General features: G+C 45.0%; 1 protein-coding gene across 2 annotated transcripts in view; it reads right to left on the bottom strand.

Annotated features, from left to right (window-relative positions):
* EPHB1 (EPH receptor B1) overlaps positions 1-22,836 on the bottom strand; it is a gene marked incomplete at both ends in the record, with an annotated part of 419,149 nt that overhangs the window by 11,375 nt on the left and 384,938 nt on the right. For both annotated transcript variants that reach the window (XM_084232252.1, XM_084232253.1), the window contains one exon: positions 1,052-1,201. In XM_084232252.1, the coding sequence (XP_084088378.1) occupies positions 1,052-1,201 (150 nt within the window). The remainder of the gene's footprint in view (positions 1-1,051; positions 1,202-22,836) is intronic.

Raw genomic sequence — 22,836 nt, 5'->3', positions numbered from 1 at the left:
CAGAGGGCTTGCTAATGGCTATTTCTCAAGTTTGGTGCAGCTGGTTGCCTGATTGAACCAGATCTGGACTGGGGACAGTCCTGCCTCCTTATGATGGAGCGGATTGCCCCCCACCACCACCACTCCCAAGGTGAGGTACGCATTTTTTGCAAACTGTGATCCTTTTAGCTTCAAGGGAGAGGATATGCTTTCAAAACATGAAAGTGGAACAGTCCCAAGGACCAGCTCAGGGTCCAAGGTCATGTGGGAACCCAAGTAGGACTTGCAATTGCATCCTTATCAAAGTAAATTATTTTCAAAAGTCTTCCTCACTTTTTAGTAATTAGGGGACAAAAGGACCCATGAGGAAAACCCCCCAAATCCTCTGCTTATGGCATCTCAGATGACCCTTCTCTTTCCTTTCCCACTCTGTCTCAAGAGGGCAACGTGGAGGGCTTGATGACGCCCTTCCTTGGAGACCCATTCCTGGGAGCTGGCCAGCAGTGGCAAGTTTACGCAGCTCCTCCTTCACTGAGGGATGACATGGGCTCCCAGAAGAGTGGACTCTTGGGAAAGAAGGGTCCTTGACAATTCCTCTCTTTAAACAGGAGAGGTTCGAGGCCAGACAGAAATTGCAACTAGTTCAAATGCAGTGCATCTGTCAGGGACAGAGCAGCCCTGTATGCCAGGCCCACCCTCAGGCCAGGGCCGCTCCCCTTCCCCAGAGCTGCATGGCAAAGGAAGGAGGGCAAACAGGCTGGGTACTTTGTAGTCAGTAGAATTTCCTGCTTAACTTGGGGGCTGATCTATTCATGGGCCACAGTCTCTTGCTCACAATCTCTTGGGTTGGCCCCTGGCACCTTCACATGCTTTCAGTGATTGGGACCATCACATCTCCATCATGGTTTTTTTTTATTAGTTCAAACATTGGTGCCAACCAAGGGTGACCCTGTATCTCCTACCCCAGACACCCCAAGTCCAGGTTATGAGGCTGAAAACAGATAGGACTGGCATTCCAGTGCCTGGGGGATAACTTGCTGGGGTGGTGACAGCCAGGGCTGCTGATACTCACATCTTGGTTGGACATATCCCAGTAGGGTCTCTCTCCAAATGACATGACTTCCCACATGACAATCCCATAGCTCCAGACATCGCTGGCAGAAGTGAACTTGCGGTAGGCGATGGCTTCTGGAGCCGTCCATCTCACAGGGATCTTCCCTCCCTGGAAGAAAGAGAAACCTGGTCAGTCCAACACATAGGCTTCTAAGTGGAAATAAATTCAGCTTGCAGGTCCTTCCACTGACCCTCCCCACGCCCCCTGAAGGAGGACAGGCAGGACATCCGTGGCAGGGGTAGGAGGTCCCCATTTCTGCTTGGGCTCAGAGGAGCTGCATGAAGTACACAGGTCTCTGCCCAGATGTGCAGGTCTCCACCCAGATGTGAGCACAGGGCACTCGGGGTGATGACTGGTCCTGAGGCTCCACTTGCTCTCCAGTTCCCTCTATGCTGACTCTAGTGTCACTGTGAGGGAAGTGGGTGGCAGGAGAGTATGACTGCTGTAAAAGTATTAAAACCTGAAATTCTATACTACATGACATTGGCTTGGGAGCAGTGAGCTACAAGTTATGGCTGTCTTTGTTCCAACACATTATAAAAGTCACATTTGGTGAGAAGGAAATAAAACAAAGAAAAAAGGAAGAATGAGCAATGTTATGTTTTCTACTATAAGATCACGGATCCTTTGTCCCATTGTCCTTGTTCTCCCTCTCTGGGGCAAGATTACAGCCTGCAGACAGCCCTGAGCTGCTCTGAGTGTAACTGGTCGAGCACTGAGGTCTATGCAGGTGCTGGCTGGCCATGGAAAGAGGTCGAGATCTGAAGGCTGGAGACATACTTTTCTAAAGAGCTGCTCTTGGGTTAGTTTCTCCTTTTTCTTTTCTTTTCTTCTTCTTTTTTTTTTTTTAGATTTATTTATTTATTTATACAAGCACTGTACAGTCAGAAGTGCAGGAGGGTGAGAGAATTCACCAGAGCCAGAGCGGGGAGCAGAGCAGGCAGAAGGACCAAAGTATACTGCTGAGGGGAGCAGTGGGCGGCAGGAGGGTTCTGTGCGCCATGTGGGACCCTCCTCCGGTGGCCGGGGAGCAGCTGGGGATCTGGGGATCGAACCGGCGCTGCAGAAGCTGTGGGCAGCTTCGTAACCCAGTGCTCAACCGCTGCGCCACCGGGGAGGCCCAGTTTCTCTTTTTTCTTGCCCTCTAACCCCACACTGGGAGTTTCCAACTTGGTTCTCTCTTTGGTCCTCAGTTTGTCTGCCAGTTCTGATTTTTTTAACCCGGGAATTGATGCCCATCCATTCATTCATTTGCCCATCAACAAAAAATGAAAGAGCACTGTTCAGTGCCTGACGCTTTCTAAGGCGTTGGTGTCCCCGAGCTGAGGCCCCAGCCCTCAAACTGCATAGGCCAGTGGGGAGGCAGATAATAAAAAGAAACTTAAACTGTATTATTGACAAGATGAAAAGTGATGAGGGGGAATACAGGGTGTCCTGAGAACCAGATGAGACTCCCTGTCACCAGCAGGGGTCTGGAAAAGTGGCTAGGAACAACCAGAGGGGCAGGTTCCCACAGGGTTAAGAGCATCTGGAGGACTTGGTCAGGTTTGAGTACCAGTCCTGTGTAACATGGGGTAAATTACCTACCCTCTCTGTGCAATGAGTAGTTAGGTTGTTGTATTAAGTGGGTTACTATCCACATAGTGTTTGTGACAGGGAGGGAAATGAAGGGTAAGTACTATACACAAGTTAACTATCATTTCACTATACCAGGTCCTAGTGGACCAGTAGAATTGAATCAAGTAAAGCAATGGGAGGAGGCTCATTGCTGCAAAGAGGCACTTGTGCAAATGCTGAGGGTAAGAGAGAGGATGGTAACTGCACTGAGTCCAGGATGGCTGAAGCCCAGAATCAAAGGCAAGGGAAGGGAGGTGAGCAGAGAGCAGAGCATGTTTGGAGGCCTTGATGCCACTTACAGGACAAAATTGGGGGCACTCACTAAAGGCACTCTTCAAAGCTCATCAATCTTTAGTACAAATATCCTCCTCACATTCAATCTTTCATGCCAAACACCAGGATTTCACTCCCACAGCCCCTTTATGAGGCCTAGACTCTGCCTTCGGAATACACAAACCCTGCCGCTCTCTCAACTGCTAAGTCACCAGAGATACATGTTGGACTTTAGCAAAAATACCTTAAAAATGTAGGTGTGGTTAATCTGAGCAAGAGGGAGAGAAAAGGGAGCAAGCCACAAAGTGTATTTTTATCTGGTTTCTGACCCAGGGGCTGGGAATAAAGGCAATCTGGCCCTGACCTCCCCAGGCAAGTATCCAGCCTTCTGCAAAGAAGACAGTCCTGATTTCCCCCAGGACTAAGGCAGGCTTTTGTGGTGGGAGATGTGCTCAGCTCAAATGCTAGCAAAGGTGACAAATGCCTAGAGGGCAGACCTGGGTTGAGGCTGCAACAGGAGCCTCCCATTCTCCAGAACAGGAATGCATTTGCTAATTTATCCACATGGTACCCAGGATTGGGGAGAGAAGCAGGAAATTCACCCAGTGAACTAAGAAACTTCAAACACCTGGACTCTAGAGCCCCAAAGGTCAGAGACCCCATGTTGCATTTCCTCTTTAAGGGGAGGGGTATTGCCACACCTGGCGAGGGCCTGGGTCTTCCCCAGAAGGGAGGTGATGAAGGACAAGAATGAAAAAAAAAAAAAAAAAAACTGAAAAGGAGGTGGGCCACTAGACCAGAAACCAGATATCCTTAGGCTCGGAGACACCCAGATTACAAAGCATAACATCTAAGCAGGAATCTGAGGGTGAGGGCACATCCAAAGGGAAAGATATGGAGATTGAGCCCATTGTAGAATCTCCAGGCCCTTTCAAATTCTACATAGTTATCTAAAGTTAGCAACCAACTGATGGCTCACAAGGAGTGGCCCCTCCCAAACAGAAGAAGACTATATCAGTGCAGTCTCTGCACAGGCTCTTGGCAGCACTCCCACTGCCCACCTGTGACTATGCAGGTGCCTCTTTTCAACAACTCTCTCCCTCTGCAGGGCAGTGGCTTTCTGGCCTCCTGTGACCTGTACCATGCTGGGGCTTCTCTTCACTGACCTCCCTCAGCAGAGGCAGCTCGCCTCAAGGCCGCCCGCCTGCAACCATGCAGGCCCCCCTTAGCAAACCTGTCCATTTGGGGGCAGCTCTTCCTGCCCTCTTGTGTCTATACAACTGTCCTTTATTCTTCTGTCCCTTTCCCTAAACCTGCCCTTTAAATATAACTAAGGTCTGTGTCTCATGGAGAAACTCACCTGGGAAACCTGCCGCGTGCTGCTGAAAGGGGAGCTCTGGTGACACCTTTCCCAGACTGAACCCAAAGACCCTGCACTCCAAACCCACAATCCAAAAACCTCAACAGGAGGGATTTCTGTTCTCTCAAAATACCTGGATTAAGTGAGGTAGGCAGGAGACAACAGGAATTTAATATGTGTGTGTGTGTGTGTGTGTGTTTGTGTAAGAGACAGAGACAGAAAGAGAGGGAATGAGACTGTGTGAATGCAGGACCTGTGTGTGAGAACATGAGAGTACGAGAGAAACCTGGTCCTGCAGAACTGAGTTAAAGAGACTTGGGGCTTATCTGTCATGTATGTTTGTGCAGAGAGAGGGGAAGGGGAGATGAAAGAGTGGTTCTTCTGAATTTCAAAGAGGAGGTTTGGGAATCTGAAGGTGTCCTCTCTGCCAAGTCTGGAGCAGACCCCAGGGGCTACCAGTGACAGCTGTTGAGCTGTTCCCTCTTGCATGTGAAGTGACGGTGCCAGGCCCGCTGGCCAGGCGCCTCAGCCCTCCTGCCACCTCGCGCTGTTGGGCCTCACTGAACACGGAGTTTGGTCTGTCATCACCACCTCCCATCCCAGCAGGTGGCAGAGGCGTTGGGAAGAGCGACCCTGGACAGGCAGATGACAGCTTGTCACAACCAGCTCTCCCACGCAGCCAAGAGAGCAGGGGACGCTGACCTCTGAGGCAGAACAAAGGAAGGCCAGAAAGGAGGGGATTCCAGGGATGGGTTCTTTCTTCCTGGGAATTTTAAACCCTCCTTCCGATTTTTCAAATATCACGTCCTCAAAGTAGCCTTCTGATGCTGAGGTAACTATGGCGATGATTGTTTAACTTGTCTTCAACTATGTAAAAGGAAAACTCTCTATCACAGGATGGTGACCAGCCCTGTGGGGAGACTGGAAGGAAGGAAGGGGGTGGTGGTGTGGCAAGCAGGGCTCTGCGAGGAAGAGAAGTCCGGCCCGGAAGGCTCAAGACCAACATGTTCACGAGGCTGCAAGATGCCTCGTGAGGCATGAGGAGAGGGCCTCCATCAGAAGGAAAGGATCATGAGGGCAGAATTCTTGGGTGGGGTGAGTGGAGAACAAACAAGCCTCCTTAGAAGAAACCTGTATCCACTCAGGCAAAGAGGGGCTGACACTGGACTTGGAGAGAAAGAGCATTGTCTTTGTCTGGCCTCTGCATGACACCGATGACTCGCTTTCACCCAGGGAGGCTAAGGGCACAAGTCTGAATTCTGCAGGGACCTGGTTTCCTCAGAGGTGCTTCAGGGGGTTACTTCTGGGACCTGGGGAAGATAAAGGGAGGAGGAGAGAGAGGCACCTCTCCAGTGTAAGGGTGTGGTGCTCCCTCTCCATTTTACACGCTGACCTCTCACTACAGCTGGACTTTGAACTGTTGTATTGCTGAGAAATCCTTCAAAAGGATTTGAAAAATCTGCTGCTTCATAATAATCGTAGCTTATCAGGTATTTGAAAAGCTATATAGATTGGGTGTGTGTGTGTGTGTGTGAGTATGGGTGTGTGTGTGAGAGAGCGAGAGCAAGAGAGAGAGAGTTTTGAGATTTGGTGAACTAAAAGAAGCTATCCAGCAGCAGATTACAGATTAGTTCTAACCCAGTCACCTCAGGGTCACCTGCTGATAAGTCACACCCACATCTGCCAGCAGGTATGATGCCAACAGGTGTGATGCCAAAAAGTAGAAAGTCTCAGAGTCAAGGGGCTCTAAACTCTGCCACATCCAGCCTACCACAAGGACCACCCATGTAGCACCCCACCTTGTCAGCTCCCTGGTGGGGATGTGGCAATCCTAGACACAGCTCACTCGCCAGGATCACTGGACACCCCCAATGCCACCCAGCAAGCTCAAGCTTTTGTCAAGGTGAGTTCAGAAAGGCATAGCTCATAGCTTGGGTTTCACCTACCCAAACATGGAGATTTCAAGGTCAAAGTCTGAGCATAGGGCTGATTCCCCTTGTTATGTATCATAGAAGATCCAGAAGGGTAACACCTGTGTGTGCCTGGGCACTGCTACAGATATTTTCTCTACCATGTTGTATAGGAGGTGAAGTCTCAGTGGGGATATAGCAGAAATCCAGACACATATGGATATTGAGCATGGTGATCAAGGGCTTCATCAAATATTGGAATCTTGCTGTGTGAATTATCCCTGGAAATTTGGAAGTGACAGGCTTATGACTGAGAGCACTAGACATTGCCTGTGAATTTCCCAATTTCAGTCTATAAGAGATTTAAAATATGTAAAACATTGAGGTATTTTTGAATACCCAACATGATATAAATGTGAACCACTCAGTAGACCACTGTACCATTACACAAGAATTGATGGTTGTGTGTTAAATTGTGTCCCTGAAAAAGAGACACCCTATTCAAGTTCTAACCTTCTTTAACAGCAAATGTAATCTTTGTTGAAATTTGGTGTTTGTAAATGTAACCAAATAAAATAATGTCACACTGGATGAGGGTAAACCCTAAATCCAATGACTGGTGTCCCTATCAGAAGGCCATGTGCAGAAAACATCAAATGAAGACAGAGGCAGATATCGGTGTCATATCTACAAGTCAAGGAATGCTAAGGACAGACAGTGGCCACCAGCACTAGGAGAGAGGCATGGAAGAGATTCTTCTCTGGAGACTTAGGGAGGGACATGACTGGGTCAACACCTTGAATTTGGACTTTAGCCTCCAGGACTATGAGAGAATACATTTCTGTTGTTTACAGTCACCCAGTTTGTGGTACTTTGTTACAGGAGCCCTAGGAAACGAATATATTCACTATGTACAATTTTATCAGGCACCAGTTTAAAAATACGTTAAGTTTCCAGGTGGCAGATCACAATGGGCTTCTATTAGGGGCCAGTGGGATACCACTAATATTTAGATGGAAGCCCAGCAGGAAAGCCACAGGGCGCACTTCAACATTTACTCAACCTCATTGATCTGACCCAGGCCATCTGCACCTTGAAAACCTGCCCCTCATCTAGCAACATGAGTGCTGTGGGGCGGACTTCAGGGCAGCATCATGGCACTTGGGCTAATGACCTAGAAGATAGAACACAGCCCCAATGATGATGCTGGAACCCAGTTAGTGCCACCAGCTGACATGCCTGAGGGTGAATCCCATCCCTACTCCCCCAGGAGTGTCCTCAGACCCAGGTGGTCACTCCAGGCCTAGTTAGCTGCATCTTTTTTTCAATTGAAGTACTATTGTTTTACATCCTTGTTAGTGTTTTGACAGTATAGGATATTGTCCCTCGGGGATAGTCACCTTAGTTCTCCCACCACCAAAGCACAGACAGTCTTTCACCATAGTCTATTGTGCTCTTTCCAACCTGGTGATCCCCCCCATCCCCCTAGCTGCATCTGAATTGCATAATGCTAGCTGTAAGCAATGTAAATACCCTTCTTTACATACACAGAAAGCTGGGCCACGTGGCTCTCAAACTTGGCTGCCCATTGGAAATACATAGAAGAATTTGGTTTTTTTAAAACTACCAATGGGTATTGGATGCGTTCAGAATCTCTGGGTGCCCAAGCATTAGTAAGATTTTATATACCTCAGGTGATTCTAATGTGCAGATTTTTTACAACCACTGGCCTGGAGCAATGGTTCTCAAATTTGAGGGTGACTCAGAATCTCTTGGGAGGCTTAACTCAAACTTCTGAATTTATTAGTTCTGGAATAGGAGTTGAGAATATATATTTTTTTAAAGCCTTATTTATTTATACAAGAATTGGGGAATAGGCCAGAGGCGCGGGAGGGTGAGAGGATTCACCAGAGACAGAGTGGGGAGCAGAACAGGCAGACTGACTGAAATACATGCTGAGGGGAGCAGCGGGTGAGACAAGAGAGATCTGCTGCACCATGTGGGTAGCTCCCTGGCTGGCCAGGGATCGAACCCATCCTGCAGAGGCTGCGGCAAGCTTCATAGCGCTGCGCTCAACCGGCTGAGCCACCAGGGAGGCCAGAGAATATATTTCTAACAAATTCCCAAAGTGGTTCCTATACTTTCACTGGTCTAGATCAATCCAGCATCAGTCCTGGTCTGCATGAGCTCTCATTTTGAATACCAACTCTGGTCATTGTGAGTGTCTGGGTTGAGAAGTATTCTGAGGCTTTATCGGGGTTCAGCAAGGAAGAGCACCATGCCAGGTGAGCAGTGTAGGCCATGGTGTGTCATGTATAGATGACGAGCATTTACCGACACAGCACTAAATTCAAAAGATCTTAAAAAGATGGGGCTGGGAAAAGACAGTAAGCTGGTTTTAGGAAAGTTTCTGTCAAGTTCAGCTGTGGCACAAGGGAAATGGAGGTTGAATCAAGGTGAAAGTCACATTGTACAGCAGTGGGGGGAAGGGGGCTGGTTGGATATACCCCTGGGAGCAGTGCTGTGTGGTTGAGCAGCCTCAGTGAGGCATATGACCAGAAAGCTCTGTGAAGCCCTCTATAGACAGTTAAACACTGCCTGCAGGATGCATCTCATTTCTTAGTCACTGCCCGCTGTCCTGGATCCAGAGGTGCAACGTGGCTGACTGTACCTGTTCAATTAGGAAGGCATTTTAAACTGAACATCTCTGTTTTAAAACGTTCCAGGCACATGGACCCATTTCCCCTAACCTCATCAGCAAATTCCACTTAAGACCTGTATCAGCAAGAAAGGAAAAGAAATGTTTGCCTAAAAGGTTATCTGTCTCTGAGTGTTACCAGCTTCTAACAGCCAGTGGAAGTGGCTTCTGGCTGCTGAATTGCAACTCAGTCTGTATAATAAAGAGGCTGCTCCTGGTTCCCCAGGATGCCAGGAATTTGCATGAAAACAGTCTCTCCATCTTCTGAGAGAGTTCATCTGGCCCTGCTGCTTATTTCTTTCCAGAAGCCACAATCTTGATGGTGACACTGTAATTTATTGCCATGCTCAGGATTATGATGCAACATACAGAGAATTAGAACTTTAGGTGGGAAGCAGGCTGCAGGAACAGGTGAGCTTTTGGAAAGGATGGTCTTATTTGTCATGTAAATGGCACACAGAACAGAGAAAAGGGCTGGAGAAAAGACAACCCAAAAAAGACACGCTGCGTTGGCTGTAGACAAAAATTGTTTCTAAATAGAATGTTTTTCAAAGCTTTTCTTGAAGCATTAGTTGCTCCTCTAAAATGAATGACATGATGTATTTGGTACTAGTAATAAAATGCGTAATTTGAATAACTACAAATAGAGAGATTTACAATAGGTGGGGTCCTGCTACCGCTCTCCTGAGCTATGTGAGAACCGAAATCCTCTGTGAGATGCCGTGAAAGGTAATTGCAGCCCAGACATCATTTCCCAGCAGCCAGAGAAAGGCCTATTTGGACATAAATTAACTAAAAATATGCCGATGATAGCGTGTATTTCGCGTGTGAAAGGCCACTTGGTGATGTTTCCCAGCTGGAAAAAAAAATTTGTTCTTCAACCAAACAGACATTATTTCTCTGCACTACACTGTCAGGGCAAACAGCTGTCTTTTACTACCCAAACCCACAACAGCCCCTCACGGCTGAGATGTAGGCATCATCATCATTATTTTCTTTAATCACACAGTATTTCTTGAGTTTATAATTAAAAAGAAAAGATTGGGTGACAAGGCCGGATGATTCACTGACTGCTTTCATCTCTTTAACAAGCAGGTAGTAGGTGCCATCTCTGGACCAGGTCACAGTCAGTAGAGGGAACGAGAGGGGAGGTACAATTTTCCCTTCCCCCTCGTACATGCAGCCGTCTGGGATTACAGGTGACAGTGTGTCATGAGCTGGACTTCCTGAACAGTCCCCTGTTCAGTCCCCTCCCAGGAACTGGTGGAGCTGAGCTGCCAGATGAAGCTCCAGAATATGGAAGGCAAGTGGGCTCTGGGGGCTTCTTGCTTCTCGAGCGTTGTCTTGCACCCTGGTGCTACTGGGAAGGAGACTTGGCAGAGACATGTGAATAAGAGACACGTGAGGAGGTTGACAATGGCAGTCATTATCCTGATGTGCTATCTCCTCTTGTCCTGCTTTCTGGGATATGCCTTATACCTTTCTTGCTGTTCCCCACTGTTAGGTGCCTTAGATTTGTGGCAGGTTTTGGGACCTCGAAGCCCCTCTTAGGCCAACCTGTTTGGTTGTTTGCTCACAAGGGGATGGGGCATTTGGGGGTTTCATTGGGGAACTATTATTAGAAATATCCATTCTGTGCTCTCTATCTTTCTCTTGTTCTCTCTGCACACTAATTCTATTAAAGATCCTTCACACTAAGAGTCTGCTTCCCTTGTCTTTGTGAGCATACATGGCCAGATCCCTTTAGGGCATGCACTACTTAACAGTTTGGGGGCCCCTTGGTACCCCCTTGGTTATGCATTAATCAGAAAGGGACAAACCACTTCTGTCCTAAGGAGGACGCTGTGTAGGGATCCCCCAGTGGTATTTAGTTCAGTGATGGTACAGGCGTGTCCCTTTTGGTACAATCTCAGAGGCCTGGGCCTTCCTATCTGTTTTCCTACAAAGTCAGCTCGTGGGGAGAGTGGTTGGATTAACAGTCCCAATGGGTTTTAAATGCTCTGTGCTCTTTCCCAGAGGGTGGACTGCAGAGGCAACCTACAGAGGAAGTCAGTACCCATCAAGATGTGTAGTGTACAAGGATATGACTGCCTCATTGCGGAAATAAAAATCTGTCCCCACCTCCTACAAGGGAGATGGCCTGGGAGGGTGAGTGTCCAGGCTCTTTGAATAATGAAGTTGGCAGGAAGGATGTGGGACCATTGTGTTTTTCTCTTCTTTCAGCCAGTGATACCTGGTGTCACCTGGGGTGTCCCACTAATCCATGTCTCTGTGGCTCCTTTTGCTGTGAACAGGGCATCAAGGCCCTTCCATCTTTGCCCCATGTGTCACTATCGTGAGACTCGGGGTCCCAGACTCTCCTCCCATTCTATTCCTACCCCTGTGCATGGAAAATAAGACAGAAAGGAGAGGGGAGGGGGCTGAAGACTTAGCTGGATTCTCTGCCTACAGATGGAGGCCAGCTCTGACGTCATCTTGGAGACCTCTGTCTAGCTGCTAGCCTGCGGGGTGTATTCCATTGTTCTCACTGAGTTGACTATGACCTTCAAATTTTCCCCCACCCTCTTGACATAATATAAGTTCTGACAAATGGCAGTAACCCATTTTAATAAGCATTCTAGGTGTATTCCGTATTCACAGTGTAATTTGTGATGCCTTACCAGTGTCCACTAGTCACTCCTCCAATCTCTTTCCCCTCCCCCACCCTCCCACAGTGATTTTAAAATAATCAGTCACATTAAATAGCTTAAGCTCTTCTGGCCTTCTGAACTGTACTCCCTTCTTGGCACGGCTTCTCCCTCAAACAATCCGGCAGTTATAACCAAGTCACTTAACCACTCTGTCTTACTGTCTCCACCTGCCAATAGGGATAATAATGCTTAATTATCTCAGAGGGGTGTATGAGGAGCTGTTAGCTAATGCTGGCGGAGTGTGAGGTGTGAGTGAGGCTGCTCCGCCTGCCTCCGGGGTGAGCTCTGTCCCTGGGCCACCTGACCTCCTCGGGTGGCTGTGATGGATGGCCAGGGAGGGGCAGAACCAGCCCCAAACCATCAGGGGAGGCTGGCTCCTTCCTGTGTACATCTCCTTCACTTCCACGATCCAGGTATCTGAGCTCATTTTACAGACTGGTTGTGGGGAAGACAGGAGGGCAGCCACTGATCTACTCCTGATAAAAGATGGAGGGGGCCCCAGAATTGGGGTCCTCCCATTCCAAATCCCATGCTGCCTTTCCTCAGAGTGGCTTACAGGAAAGAGAAGGAAAGGTAGATGGTGTAGTAAGTCCTTGTAGACAGAGGCTAGAGGCATCTTTTCTCTCCCAATAAAGGGGAAAAAAAGGCTGCATTCTGTTTAGCTCTCGAGCAGGGAGCCCAGACTGAGCCATGGGCACCACCCACCTATGTTGTCAACACCCCCAGACTTTACAGCTCCCCAGGAGCTGCAGGACAGAGAGGATCATGTGGGTCTACCACATTTTTGATGTCTGGGGAACAGTTACTGAGACGTAAGAATATGAAAATGCATCTCAAAGTGGAATGGGAAAGATGATTTTGATATCGCTTGTGAAACAAAACATTAACAAGCATAGGGTATGTCTGGGAATAAGTTAAGAAGGCTGGTGTGGCCAGTGTGAGGGGGGGATGGGACGTGGGCAAAATGTCACAAGCTGAAGCAGGAGTGTACATTGATAAAAGGTTCAGGGAAATGAATTTTTTCTACCCAGATTAAAAAGATGCAATTCCTAGCACCACCATGAGGGGCAGAAGGGCATCATGTGCCTCCAGATGCCATATCCTGACAAGGAAGGACACACTGTCCACTATGCAAATCATAAGGCATAAGCCAGCCTAATCATGAGAGATCAGACAAACCCCAAAGGGGAGAAGGCTTTAATTCAAAAATAGGGATGATATTCTTTAAAAATGTCAATGTCATAAATAACAAAAAAGTCTGTGAAAATGTTCCAGATTAAAAGAGACTAAATTGAGACAACAAAATGCAGTATCTGACTTTGCACTAGAAGGAAAAACTTCTAAAAAAGAACATATTTGGGTCAAATACCAAAATTAGAATGCAGACAGTAGATTATTTTATCCACGTTAACCTACTGCAGTTGATAACTGTTCTACAGTTATGTATTTCTTCTTAAGAAATATGGAAATACACACTAAAATATATGGGGATAAAAATCATGCTGTATGCAACATAGCTTACAAGAAGTTGGCGGGGGAATCAGCGAGGTAGGGGCAGGTAAATAAGAAAAAAAATAGATAGGTAAAGAATCTGGGTAAAGATTATATGTGTTATTTGCATTATTCTTGTAACTTTATTTTTTATTTTTTATTTTTTTTTTGAAAGGAAAGGAAAGTTTAATAGGTAGCACTCCCAGGCGGAGACTCACTAAGTCACTCAGGGACCCAAGGAGGCCGCCTATTCTTGCAACTTTAAGCTTGAAATTATTTGAAATTTGAAAATACTTTTTAAATGTACAAAGTCTGTGAGCCAGCAATTTCTGTTCTTGAAATTTATTTTATAGAAATATCTACATAATGGTGCAGATACATTGATGTAAGAATATTCATTGAACACTGTTTGAAATAACACCGTGTCAGAAGCCATCCAGATGCCCATTGAAAGAGAGCATGTGAAACAGTTTCTCCAGCCCAGTCACACAAGTATGCCAGGGAAGAATCCTAAGAAACTGACAAGGTCAGCAGCAAAATGTCTCCAAAGACACAAAGTAAGGGGCTAAGTGGGGAAAGGGTCATTTTCAAGATCCATCATTAAGTAAAGCAAGTCAACTGGTGTGAGAACAGTTTTAAGACCATAAAAGTATATATGAAAATAAATACACACACACACAAACAATTTGGAAAGGAAACACATGGAATTATTAAGCATGGTGGCTTCTGGAAATTGGGAAGCGGAAGGCTTTTTAACTTTTTATTGTAAACACTTTTTAAGATGTTTTATTTTATTTTTTTAAAGATTTATTTATTTGTGCATACAAGAGGTGAGGTACAGGCCAGAGATACAGGGGGTGAAAGGATTCACCAGAAACAGAGTGGGGAACAGAACAGGCAGATTGACTGAAATACACTGCTGAGGGGGGCAGCGGGCGAGGCAGGAGAGGTCTGAGGCGCCACGTGGGTTGCTCCCCAGCCAGGGATTGAACTCATGCTGCAGAGTCTGCAATTGCTTTATAGAGCAGTGCTTAACCCCTTGCACCACCAGAGAGGCCCTTAAGATGTTTTAAAGCACTGCTGTTATCAAATCATAAAAACATTTTAAAAATACAGTATTCTAAAAACTTCTTTGGGTGTTTGACTTCAGATGAATTAGCTTTCCAATTTGTGCCAGTGAACCCTCTTCTCTGCCTGCTCTGGATCTGTCCTCCCCAGGTATGGGGGGAGGGAGGAGAGGGTGATGAAGGCAAAAACTCTGGTGAGTGGACTGGTGATAACAGGCACTAAGAGCCCCAGAAAAATGGTCAAGGTAGGGACTGGAGGAGCAGAAATTGAGGGGTCTCTTGCTCTCAGTGTGGAGAAGCCAGCTGCTTTTGAGACAGCCATATTGCTTCCTGATGCACAGGCTCCTGCTCCAACCGACACCAACCATTCTCCTATTTGGCATCTCGGATCTGCGGGGACATGCTTGTCACTTGTTAATTAATTTCTTAATTCATCCCACAAACAGTTTACTGAGCAGCATGTGAAAGCTCAGGAGTCCTGGGATGAAAGAGGCAGCCAGGCCAGCTGCTGGGAGAGAAGAATGCAGGGCTAGGTAGGGACATGGGGAAGGTGGCTTAGGCCTTGAATAACAGCTATGTGGTCTGGAGGGCGCACTGGCAGGAAAGCAGGCACAGGTATAACAGCTGTGCTGAGCAGAGAGGAGGCCGCATTGAGGGTCAAGCCACCTGTGGCTGTTCCCTACCTATCACTTTTCGGGGATCAGATTCTGTCAGCCTGCTGAGGCCTATTCCACAGAACCCCGCTTGAGGGTGTGCTGGGAGCTGTGGTTTGAGCAGACTTTAGCCAGTCCTGCTTGTGTCTTAGCTGTCCTTTCCCCATTGATGTAGATCTCCATTTTCTATCTACTTTGGTATTTACACTACAGATTAGAAATCTAACTTCTGGAGTATCTCCCAATTCCCATATTATTGGATATAACTTTCCCTCACCCTATTAGGTCTAGATCCCTGGTCTTTGCTCTCTGTTTGGGCTCACAGAAATGGACTTATCATACCCTGTCCCCAAGGCAGCTGGAGGTCTTCACAGTGGGGAGAAGGACCCTTCAGTTTCTGTTCCTCCCATCCTGGAGGTGATTCCTTCCCTGTGGCTCATCACGAATGTTATCACATGCTCCACTCACTAGACATTCTAATCTTGCCATAGCCTTGAATATCTACCTAGAATGGTGGGGTCTCTGTTCCAGAATCTTCTGGAACTCTGCATACCATAGCAGCAATTGTTGAAGTTGAAAGACTTCCTCTTTTCAGAAGACTTTTCTGGAGCTGCCAGACAATGAGCCCCCAAAACTATATCCTTTTCTACCAATGTCTGAGGACCCATATTCAGTGTCCCTTATGAACCCAAAAGTCTCAGAAGATAGCCTCAATCACGAGTCAAGAGAAGTCCTGGGAAATTCCCAGCTTCTGTGGCCTCTGCACACAACAAGCAGAAGCCTTTCCATGTGGCCTTGTTGATCCTGCAGGAAACATTTCAGTAGCTCACAAGCTATGTAAGACTTTGATCTGTCTGGGCTCTCCAGGGCTGTGGCAAAGGATGGGTGTGATTAGAACAGGGGCGGGCAGAACATGACAACTCTGGAGCAAATCAGGCATGAGCACAGAGAAGCAAGGATGAAAGAACACGCATATTTTGGGGGCAGAAGGGAATTTGTCTCCTCTCTCCTCCTCTCAAGTAAATTATAGATTGTTAACATCAGAGATGTAGGCAGAGTGTGTAGGGACAGAATAAGACCAGGTCTAAAAGGCCATAGCTTTGAATAAAGATTGGCAACCTGGAAACAGATGAGAATCTTAATGTTTTTTGGCCAAAGGTCATACCAAATCTTCCTAAGCAAAAATCAAAGAGAATGTGATCTTCAGAATGTTATTAGGCTGAGTTTCCAAGCAGGACAAAGGAACATTTAATTGGGTTATGGAACTACTATCCAAAATATCTCTTTATCACAAGTGTTGATGTGGTGGCGGAGGTTGAAAAACATCATTTGCAGCCATGAAAATAAAGATTGTTTCAGATAAGAATCATTAAAAGATGCCAAGATTGGGGTGAGGGTGGATTTTGATGAAGATCAGAATATTTGCATGGATTGGTTACAAGAGAAAAAAATCATAATATATAATGTATGTAACTATGCATTGGAAAAATTAGACAAAACTTTGACCAGGTGATGAAAATTGATAACACCAGTGAGGAGCAGGTGGACATCATCTGTCTAGAGATCTAATATGGCAAGAAGGACACAACATCACTTATGTAGGATTATGGCCACGAATGCAGAATCTGAATCTAATTATGGGAAACAGCAGGAAAATCCTGAAGAAAGTGTTCTATAAATGGAAAAATGTGAACATATTCTTCAAAAAAAAAAAAAAAGCTGATGTCATATAAGACAAAGAAAGATAGTAGAAATGTTCTAGATTAAAGGAGACCAAAGAAACTTGACAACTAGCTATGTGACCTGATCCAAGACTGTGAGTCCTGGAAGACATTCACTACTAGTAGAGGCTGGTTTAGACAAAATAAAAACTTTGTCATCAGTGCAGATGTCATAATTTTTTTAAAACTTTCATTCAAATAAAAAGTTCTTAAACAGGGGCCTCCATGGTGGCACAGAGGTTAAAGTCTCAGTGCTCAAGCTATCACCAGCCACTGCGGCCTGTGTTCAATCCCAAGCCAGGGAGGCGACACACATGGTGCAGCAGACCTCTCCTGTCTCGCCTGCTGCTCCCCTCAGCAGTGTATTTCAGTAGATCTGCCTGTTCTGTTCCCCACTCTGTCTCTGGTGAACCCTCTCTCCCACCTCACCTCTGGCCTACACCCCAATTCTTGTATGCATAAATAAATAAAAAGAGATCTTAAAACAAAAGAGCTCTTAAACATTCCCTTCTCCACTGATGGAATGGATTATATATCTAAAGGAGTTCTCCAACCAAAGAATGGTGTTTCTTTTTGAAGCTGTTCTAACAGAAGACAATGAGGAGCTCCCCAAGTCATTTTCATTGCAACTTTACACAGTCAACACAATGCACTATGGACAAGAGCCTTGCTTTGAAGCTCCCAAGATGTATAAAACAACCCTGGAAATTTAATGAGAAACATTGGGGATGGTCTACAGAGTCTCTTTTAGACCTGGAAACACTATGACCAGGGACAAAAATATTAACCACATAAAAATGACCTATTACCATAATCACATAAGGTGGTTTCAAATCCTGCATTTGTAGTGGCAAAACCCTTTTTTGAAAGGAAATCTTGGTAAAAGTTCAGTACAGAAAACAGATACAGAGAAGCAACTGTGGTTGAAGCAGGTAAGTTGTCTGGAGAATGGCAAGGTCTCTCCTCTCCGCAAGCAGTGCCCCTCACCTGGATAGGGAGGCATTCTGCAGACCCACATTTCTTCCTTTCTCTTGACTCACATATACACTCTAACATAATTTCAATTTTGATCCTATTAAAAACTCTAAAAGTTTTCCCTGGTTCAACTATTTATTTGTGCTGAAATGGAGTATATATTTCTTGAAGGTGATTGAATGGACTCTAATTTTCTAATATAGGTATTCCTGCTATAATGTCATATGCACATTTTGAAAAAAACTCATATTCTGCAAAATTGCACAATAATATAACTGAGCCTATGGGAAAAAATTACATTTGGAGAAGACCATTCAAAATCTAACAAAAACACAATAATCCTAATAAAAATTGCAGCACAGGTAAATTACAACCGTCATTTGCACCAGCATATCGAATTGATCAATCCTTTCCAGACGACACCCTCGATTTTGTGCTTCCTTCTCGGAGGTATAGGTCCTGGAGGGCATTCACATCTTATAGAGATCAGTTTCATCAAAATTAAAAATCTTTCCTAGAGCATAGACTTCTTTATCAAAAAATTAGAATTTAACATAAAAACGGTTTCATAATTTCCTCCTCTTTACTCTCAGCTTCACTAGACAACAGAGTGGAAAATATAGGGCTTGGGAAACCACTAAAGCAGTCATCATTGGCTCTAAAGAAATGCCTTTCTCTCTATGTTCAACTTTTTTCTTAAGGTCTTTACATTATGCTAAGGCTTTTTCTTTAATTATAGGAAAACTTACCCCTGATTGCTTGAAGACAAATATCCTGGGAAGAGATCATATGAGAACCATAGGACTTCCACTTTATCCTGATACAATTCTTGCATTTACCTACCATGTGTTGAGTGGTTCTGCATCTAAGAAACAGGCTGTAACAGCACAGGCTGTGTCTTCATTCCCATTTTTATGAGGCACATAGTGGGAGGTGAGAGCGAATGAACATTTATCATTTACCCACTGGGTGCCAACTTCTCTGCTGGGCACTTACACATTTAATATCATCCAATTTCACAGTCATACTAAGAGGTCATTTCTTATCCCCATTTTCAAATTAGAAAACTGACCCTCATAAAATAAATACCCCACCCAGTTTACAAAATGTGTTAATATCAGAGCCAGGGTTTATATTTTAGTCTCACCGCCATCCAAATTTGTGCTCTTATCATTACGTTAGTTAGGTTTTATATTAGGACCCCACACTTGCATCATTAACTGAAAGGAAAGAGTTCCATTCATTGCTAATTACATTTAGAAAGTCATATATCATTGGAAAAGGAAACAGAGTCTCCCCCACCCCTATTCAGGTAAAAGTGTTGTACTAGGAGCCAGCGTAATTTACTGATAATGTGATTTATAATTGGAAAATTATATTTGGTTTTCATTCCATTTCTGGCACTGAGCTCCTAAAACCCTTGTTATTTCCTAAGTAATAAGAGGGACAAAGGTGTCTTTTGCTCTGTTAATGAGGTGATTTGACTTGGGGATCTGGGGGGGAGAATGGTGTGTGTGGAGATTTCCAGAACTAACCATGTAATTAGAGGGGTTGGAACTTTCAGTTTCACTCCTCCTCCTCATCTGGATTGAATCAATCCCAATTGCCAATAATTTAATCAATTATGCCTATGTAATAAACCTCCATAAAGACGCAGAAGGACAGGCTGTGGAGCGCTTCCATGTTGGTGAACACTTGGAAAAATGGGCAAAGTGGTGGGCTGGGAGGGGGCATGTAAACTGCAGGTCCACCCCCCGCTGTCTTACCCTGTGCACATGTTCCATCCAGGTGCTCCTGAGTTACATCCTTTTCTAATAAATCTGTGAGCTATTAAGCAAAAAGTTACTCTGAGTTTTGTAAGCACACGAGTAAATTAACTGAACCCATGAATAAGGTGATGGGAACCTCCACTCTGTATCCAGTAAGTCAGACGCACAGGTAACAACTGGGACTTCCTATTGGCTTCTGAAATAGAGACAGTCTCAGGGACCGAGGCCTTCACCTGCGGGACCTGAAGCTATCTCTGGGTAGAGAGTGTAAGAACGGAATTGAATTGTAGAGCATTCAGCTGGTATTGGAGAACTGCTATTGAAACCCCCCCTCTCCCCCCCACATACACACTGGAACTGGTTGCAGAATATCACTTACCAATGATTCTATTTTATCAGCTTTTAGAGTCACTTTTTGGGCTACATTTTACAGGACTTTCCAAGTTTATTAAAGTACTTTCAATACAACATTTTTCCTTTGATCTTTGCAGTAATCACACAATACAAACCAAGTATAATATGTTATTCTCATTTGACAGATAATGGAATAGAATGTCAGAGAGGTAAAGTAACTTACTTACTCCAAGTTAATAATTGGCAGTGCCAGGCTTCAAATCATGTTTTTTTGGCTCAAAATTCAGCCTTGTTCTTGTAACTGCTGATGAGACCACCCTTCAGAACTACCTACTGTGAAGTCTTATGCCTTGAATTGTCTGTCATTAGAGCTATTGGACCGAGTTGTACTACATGATTTGAAATGTGATGAGAATATTGAAAGATAAAGCAAGGAAAGAATAAATTTAGTATGTTGATTATTGAAGATAATGATTACTGGTAGGATAATGGGTATCAGAAGCCAATACAAATAAACAAAAAAATTGAATAATGGGACTTAAATGATGTGCTTTATTTACTTGCTAAAATAACTCTCTAATACTGGGAATTACTATAGAATATTAATCATTATTTTAGGGTAATCGAACCATAGCATGTAATGTAGGAAGAGTATAAGCTATCTTAAGTCTATAGTAAGGGTTAAACACACACACACACACACACACACACACACACCCTTACCCATCTACCCCCTACTCCAACATTTCATGGCCAAGTCTTCACCTTTCTAATTTATCAGGATAGAATATCCAACTATAAAGCTATTTTATATCTTTATGGGTGATGTTGGTTTAAGAGCACATGAACTCATACTGCTTGGTTATTTGGGATGAAGTCTCCCTGGATTTTCAGTCATCTTCTATGACTCCTGGAGTGGGCCAAATGCCTTTCCAGAGGAGGAATTAAAAAAAAAAAAAAAATGATTGCTCATTCCTGCCTAAGCTATGGCTCAGAAACCTGGGCTATGTGCTCAAAACATGTACCTCTGCTGGTATGAAAAATGCTGGGGCAAAGCAGATCTCTTGTCCAGTCCCATCTGGCATTGAATAGCAAGATGTGAAGTTGCTTGGTCATCCCCAGGTGCAAGTGGACTGTGACTTTGCATTTCAATAGAAAATTCTCAGTTAATTAATGAATAGAAGGTCAGCCTAACTCTTGTCACCAGGCCCCCTTCTCTCTCCTCTCCCCACTGCTCAGCTCCTTAGCCACAAGAGAATAAATGAAGACCTGATAGGTCACTTTGAAAAGATACTTATTGCTGACCAAGAAAAAGATAAATCCACCTCCAACAAAGGAAAGAGCAAGCCACGAGGAGAGGCAAGCAGACTGCAACTCACAAGCTGAATCCATAACTTTGAACTTTTCTTTATGCCTTTTTCCTTTTTATCAAACACCCAGATGGCATGTATTCTCTAAGTGAGCAATATTAGTAGAAGACTACACGGATCTTTTCACAGAGAATCTTCTTTTCCTGTTTCTTCTTTGCTCGCTTTCTCACTGGGAAAGGGTTTACTTGAATGCTTTTGTGGAGGGATTAAAATAAAATCTTCACCTCTAAAATCCTTCCCCAATATTCCCCCTGCAGCTAGAGTACCTGCAGAGTAAGCTTTAGCAGCGTGGCCTTTGATCAGCAATTCTCTGGTCTTTCCCTTCCTCACTGGGCTCTCTCATTCTCTCTGGCTTATACTCTGACTCACTCCTTTTACCTCTGCATCTGTAAACTGTACTGGAAGAGAGTTTCTTGGCTGCATTCAAATTTTTGAATTTGGTTTTCCCAGGGGAGGTGTAATATGCTCAGTTTTGATAGTGCTGGGTTTGAGCTACTGGGGTCTTTAGAAAATCACTCTTGCTTTTGTGTGCTCTGGGGGGCTATATTGAAGGGTCTAGTTTTGCTTTCTTGGATAAACACCTTGCATTGTAGAGATTCACAAGACCAGATGGCTTCTTTTTGTGAGGAGACTCTACCTCATGAAGGGCTTAAGGGCTAATTGCTATGAGGTCTTGGAGTCCCTATTTAGCTAGGGCCTGGGGGTGATCACCTCTACCCCTTGTCTCAACTTCTCTAACAGTGTACAGTGGTCTGCTGAACTAGAGGAAGATTTGCAAAGACTCCCAGAATGTCAAGGCTGGTCAATATTTGAAGCTGAGTATCCCCTGATACTTAACCTCTTGGGGTGGGGGCGGGGACAAAGCTCTTTGAAAGGCAATGCTCCTGCAGAGATGCACTGTGGCTCCCATGAATACATCAAACAAGGAGCATAGGTGTTTTCTTTATTTTATTTTATTTTTTTGGCTTTTTCCTACGTCTCATGTGGGCAGGTCCCCTGACTCCTAGGCAAATTCCATATGTGTGCCCAAGGGCCTCGGCATTGTGATGGACCCTTCAACCTCAGGAGTCTAACTGCACACCTGTCCAGTGAGGGGGGTGGAGTTGGTCTCTTTGGGCTTGTATGTACTTGCTAGGCCTGCCATAACATAGTACCATCAGTTAGGTGGGTTACCACACATAAATTTATTGTCTCATAGTTCTAAAGGTGGAAGTCTGAAATCAAGGGGTGTCAGAGTCATTCTCTCTCTGAAATTGGTAGGGGAGAATCCTTTCCTCTTCTACCTTCTAGTGCTTTCTGACAGTTTTTGATGTTCTTTGGCTTATAGATATATTAGTTCTATCTCTACCTCTGTCCTCACATAGCCATCTTCTTCCTGTGTGAAACTGTCTACATTTTTCCCGTCTTACTAGGATATCAGTGATTGGTGTTAAGGTTCACCCTCATTCAGTATCATCTCATCATAACTTGATTATATATGCAAAGACCCTATTTCCAAACCAGGTCACACTCACAGGCACTGAGGTTCTGATTTCAATATATCCTTTTTGGAAGAATACAATTCGACTGGAAGAGGGCCCTTGCAGGGCTAATACACAGTGGTTTACCAGACTGTGCATCCTCTTTCTGACAGCTGCCAAATCAGCGATCCTGTGAACATACCAGGTACTTTCTGGCATTCTTGGTTCAGATCAGACTATTTCCTCTTCTGGAAAACTCTCAGCCTCTGAGACCTCATAACCTTATCCATTTATCCATCCATCTATCCATTCAGCCACCCACCCACTCATGCATC

This window comes from Talpa europaea (assembly GCF_964194135.1).
Source record: "Talpa europaea genome assembly, chromosome: 4".
Taxonomy (NCBI): domain Eukaryota; kingdom Metazoa; phylum Chordata; class Mammalia; order Eulipotyphla; family Talpidae; genus Talpa; species Talpa europaea.
The sequence above is the reverse complement of the archived record's forward strand: the minus strand, read 5'-3'. Positions and strand labels throughout refer to the sequence as shown.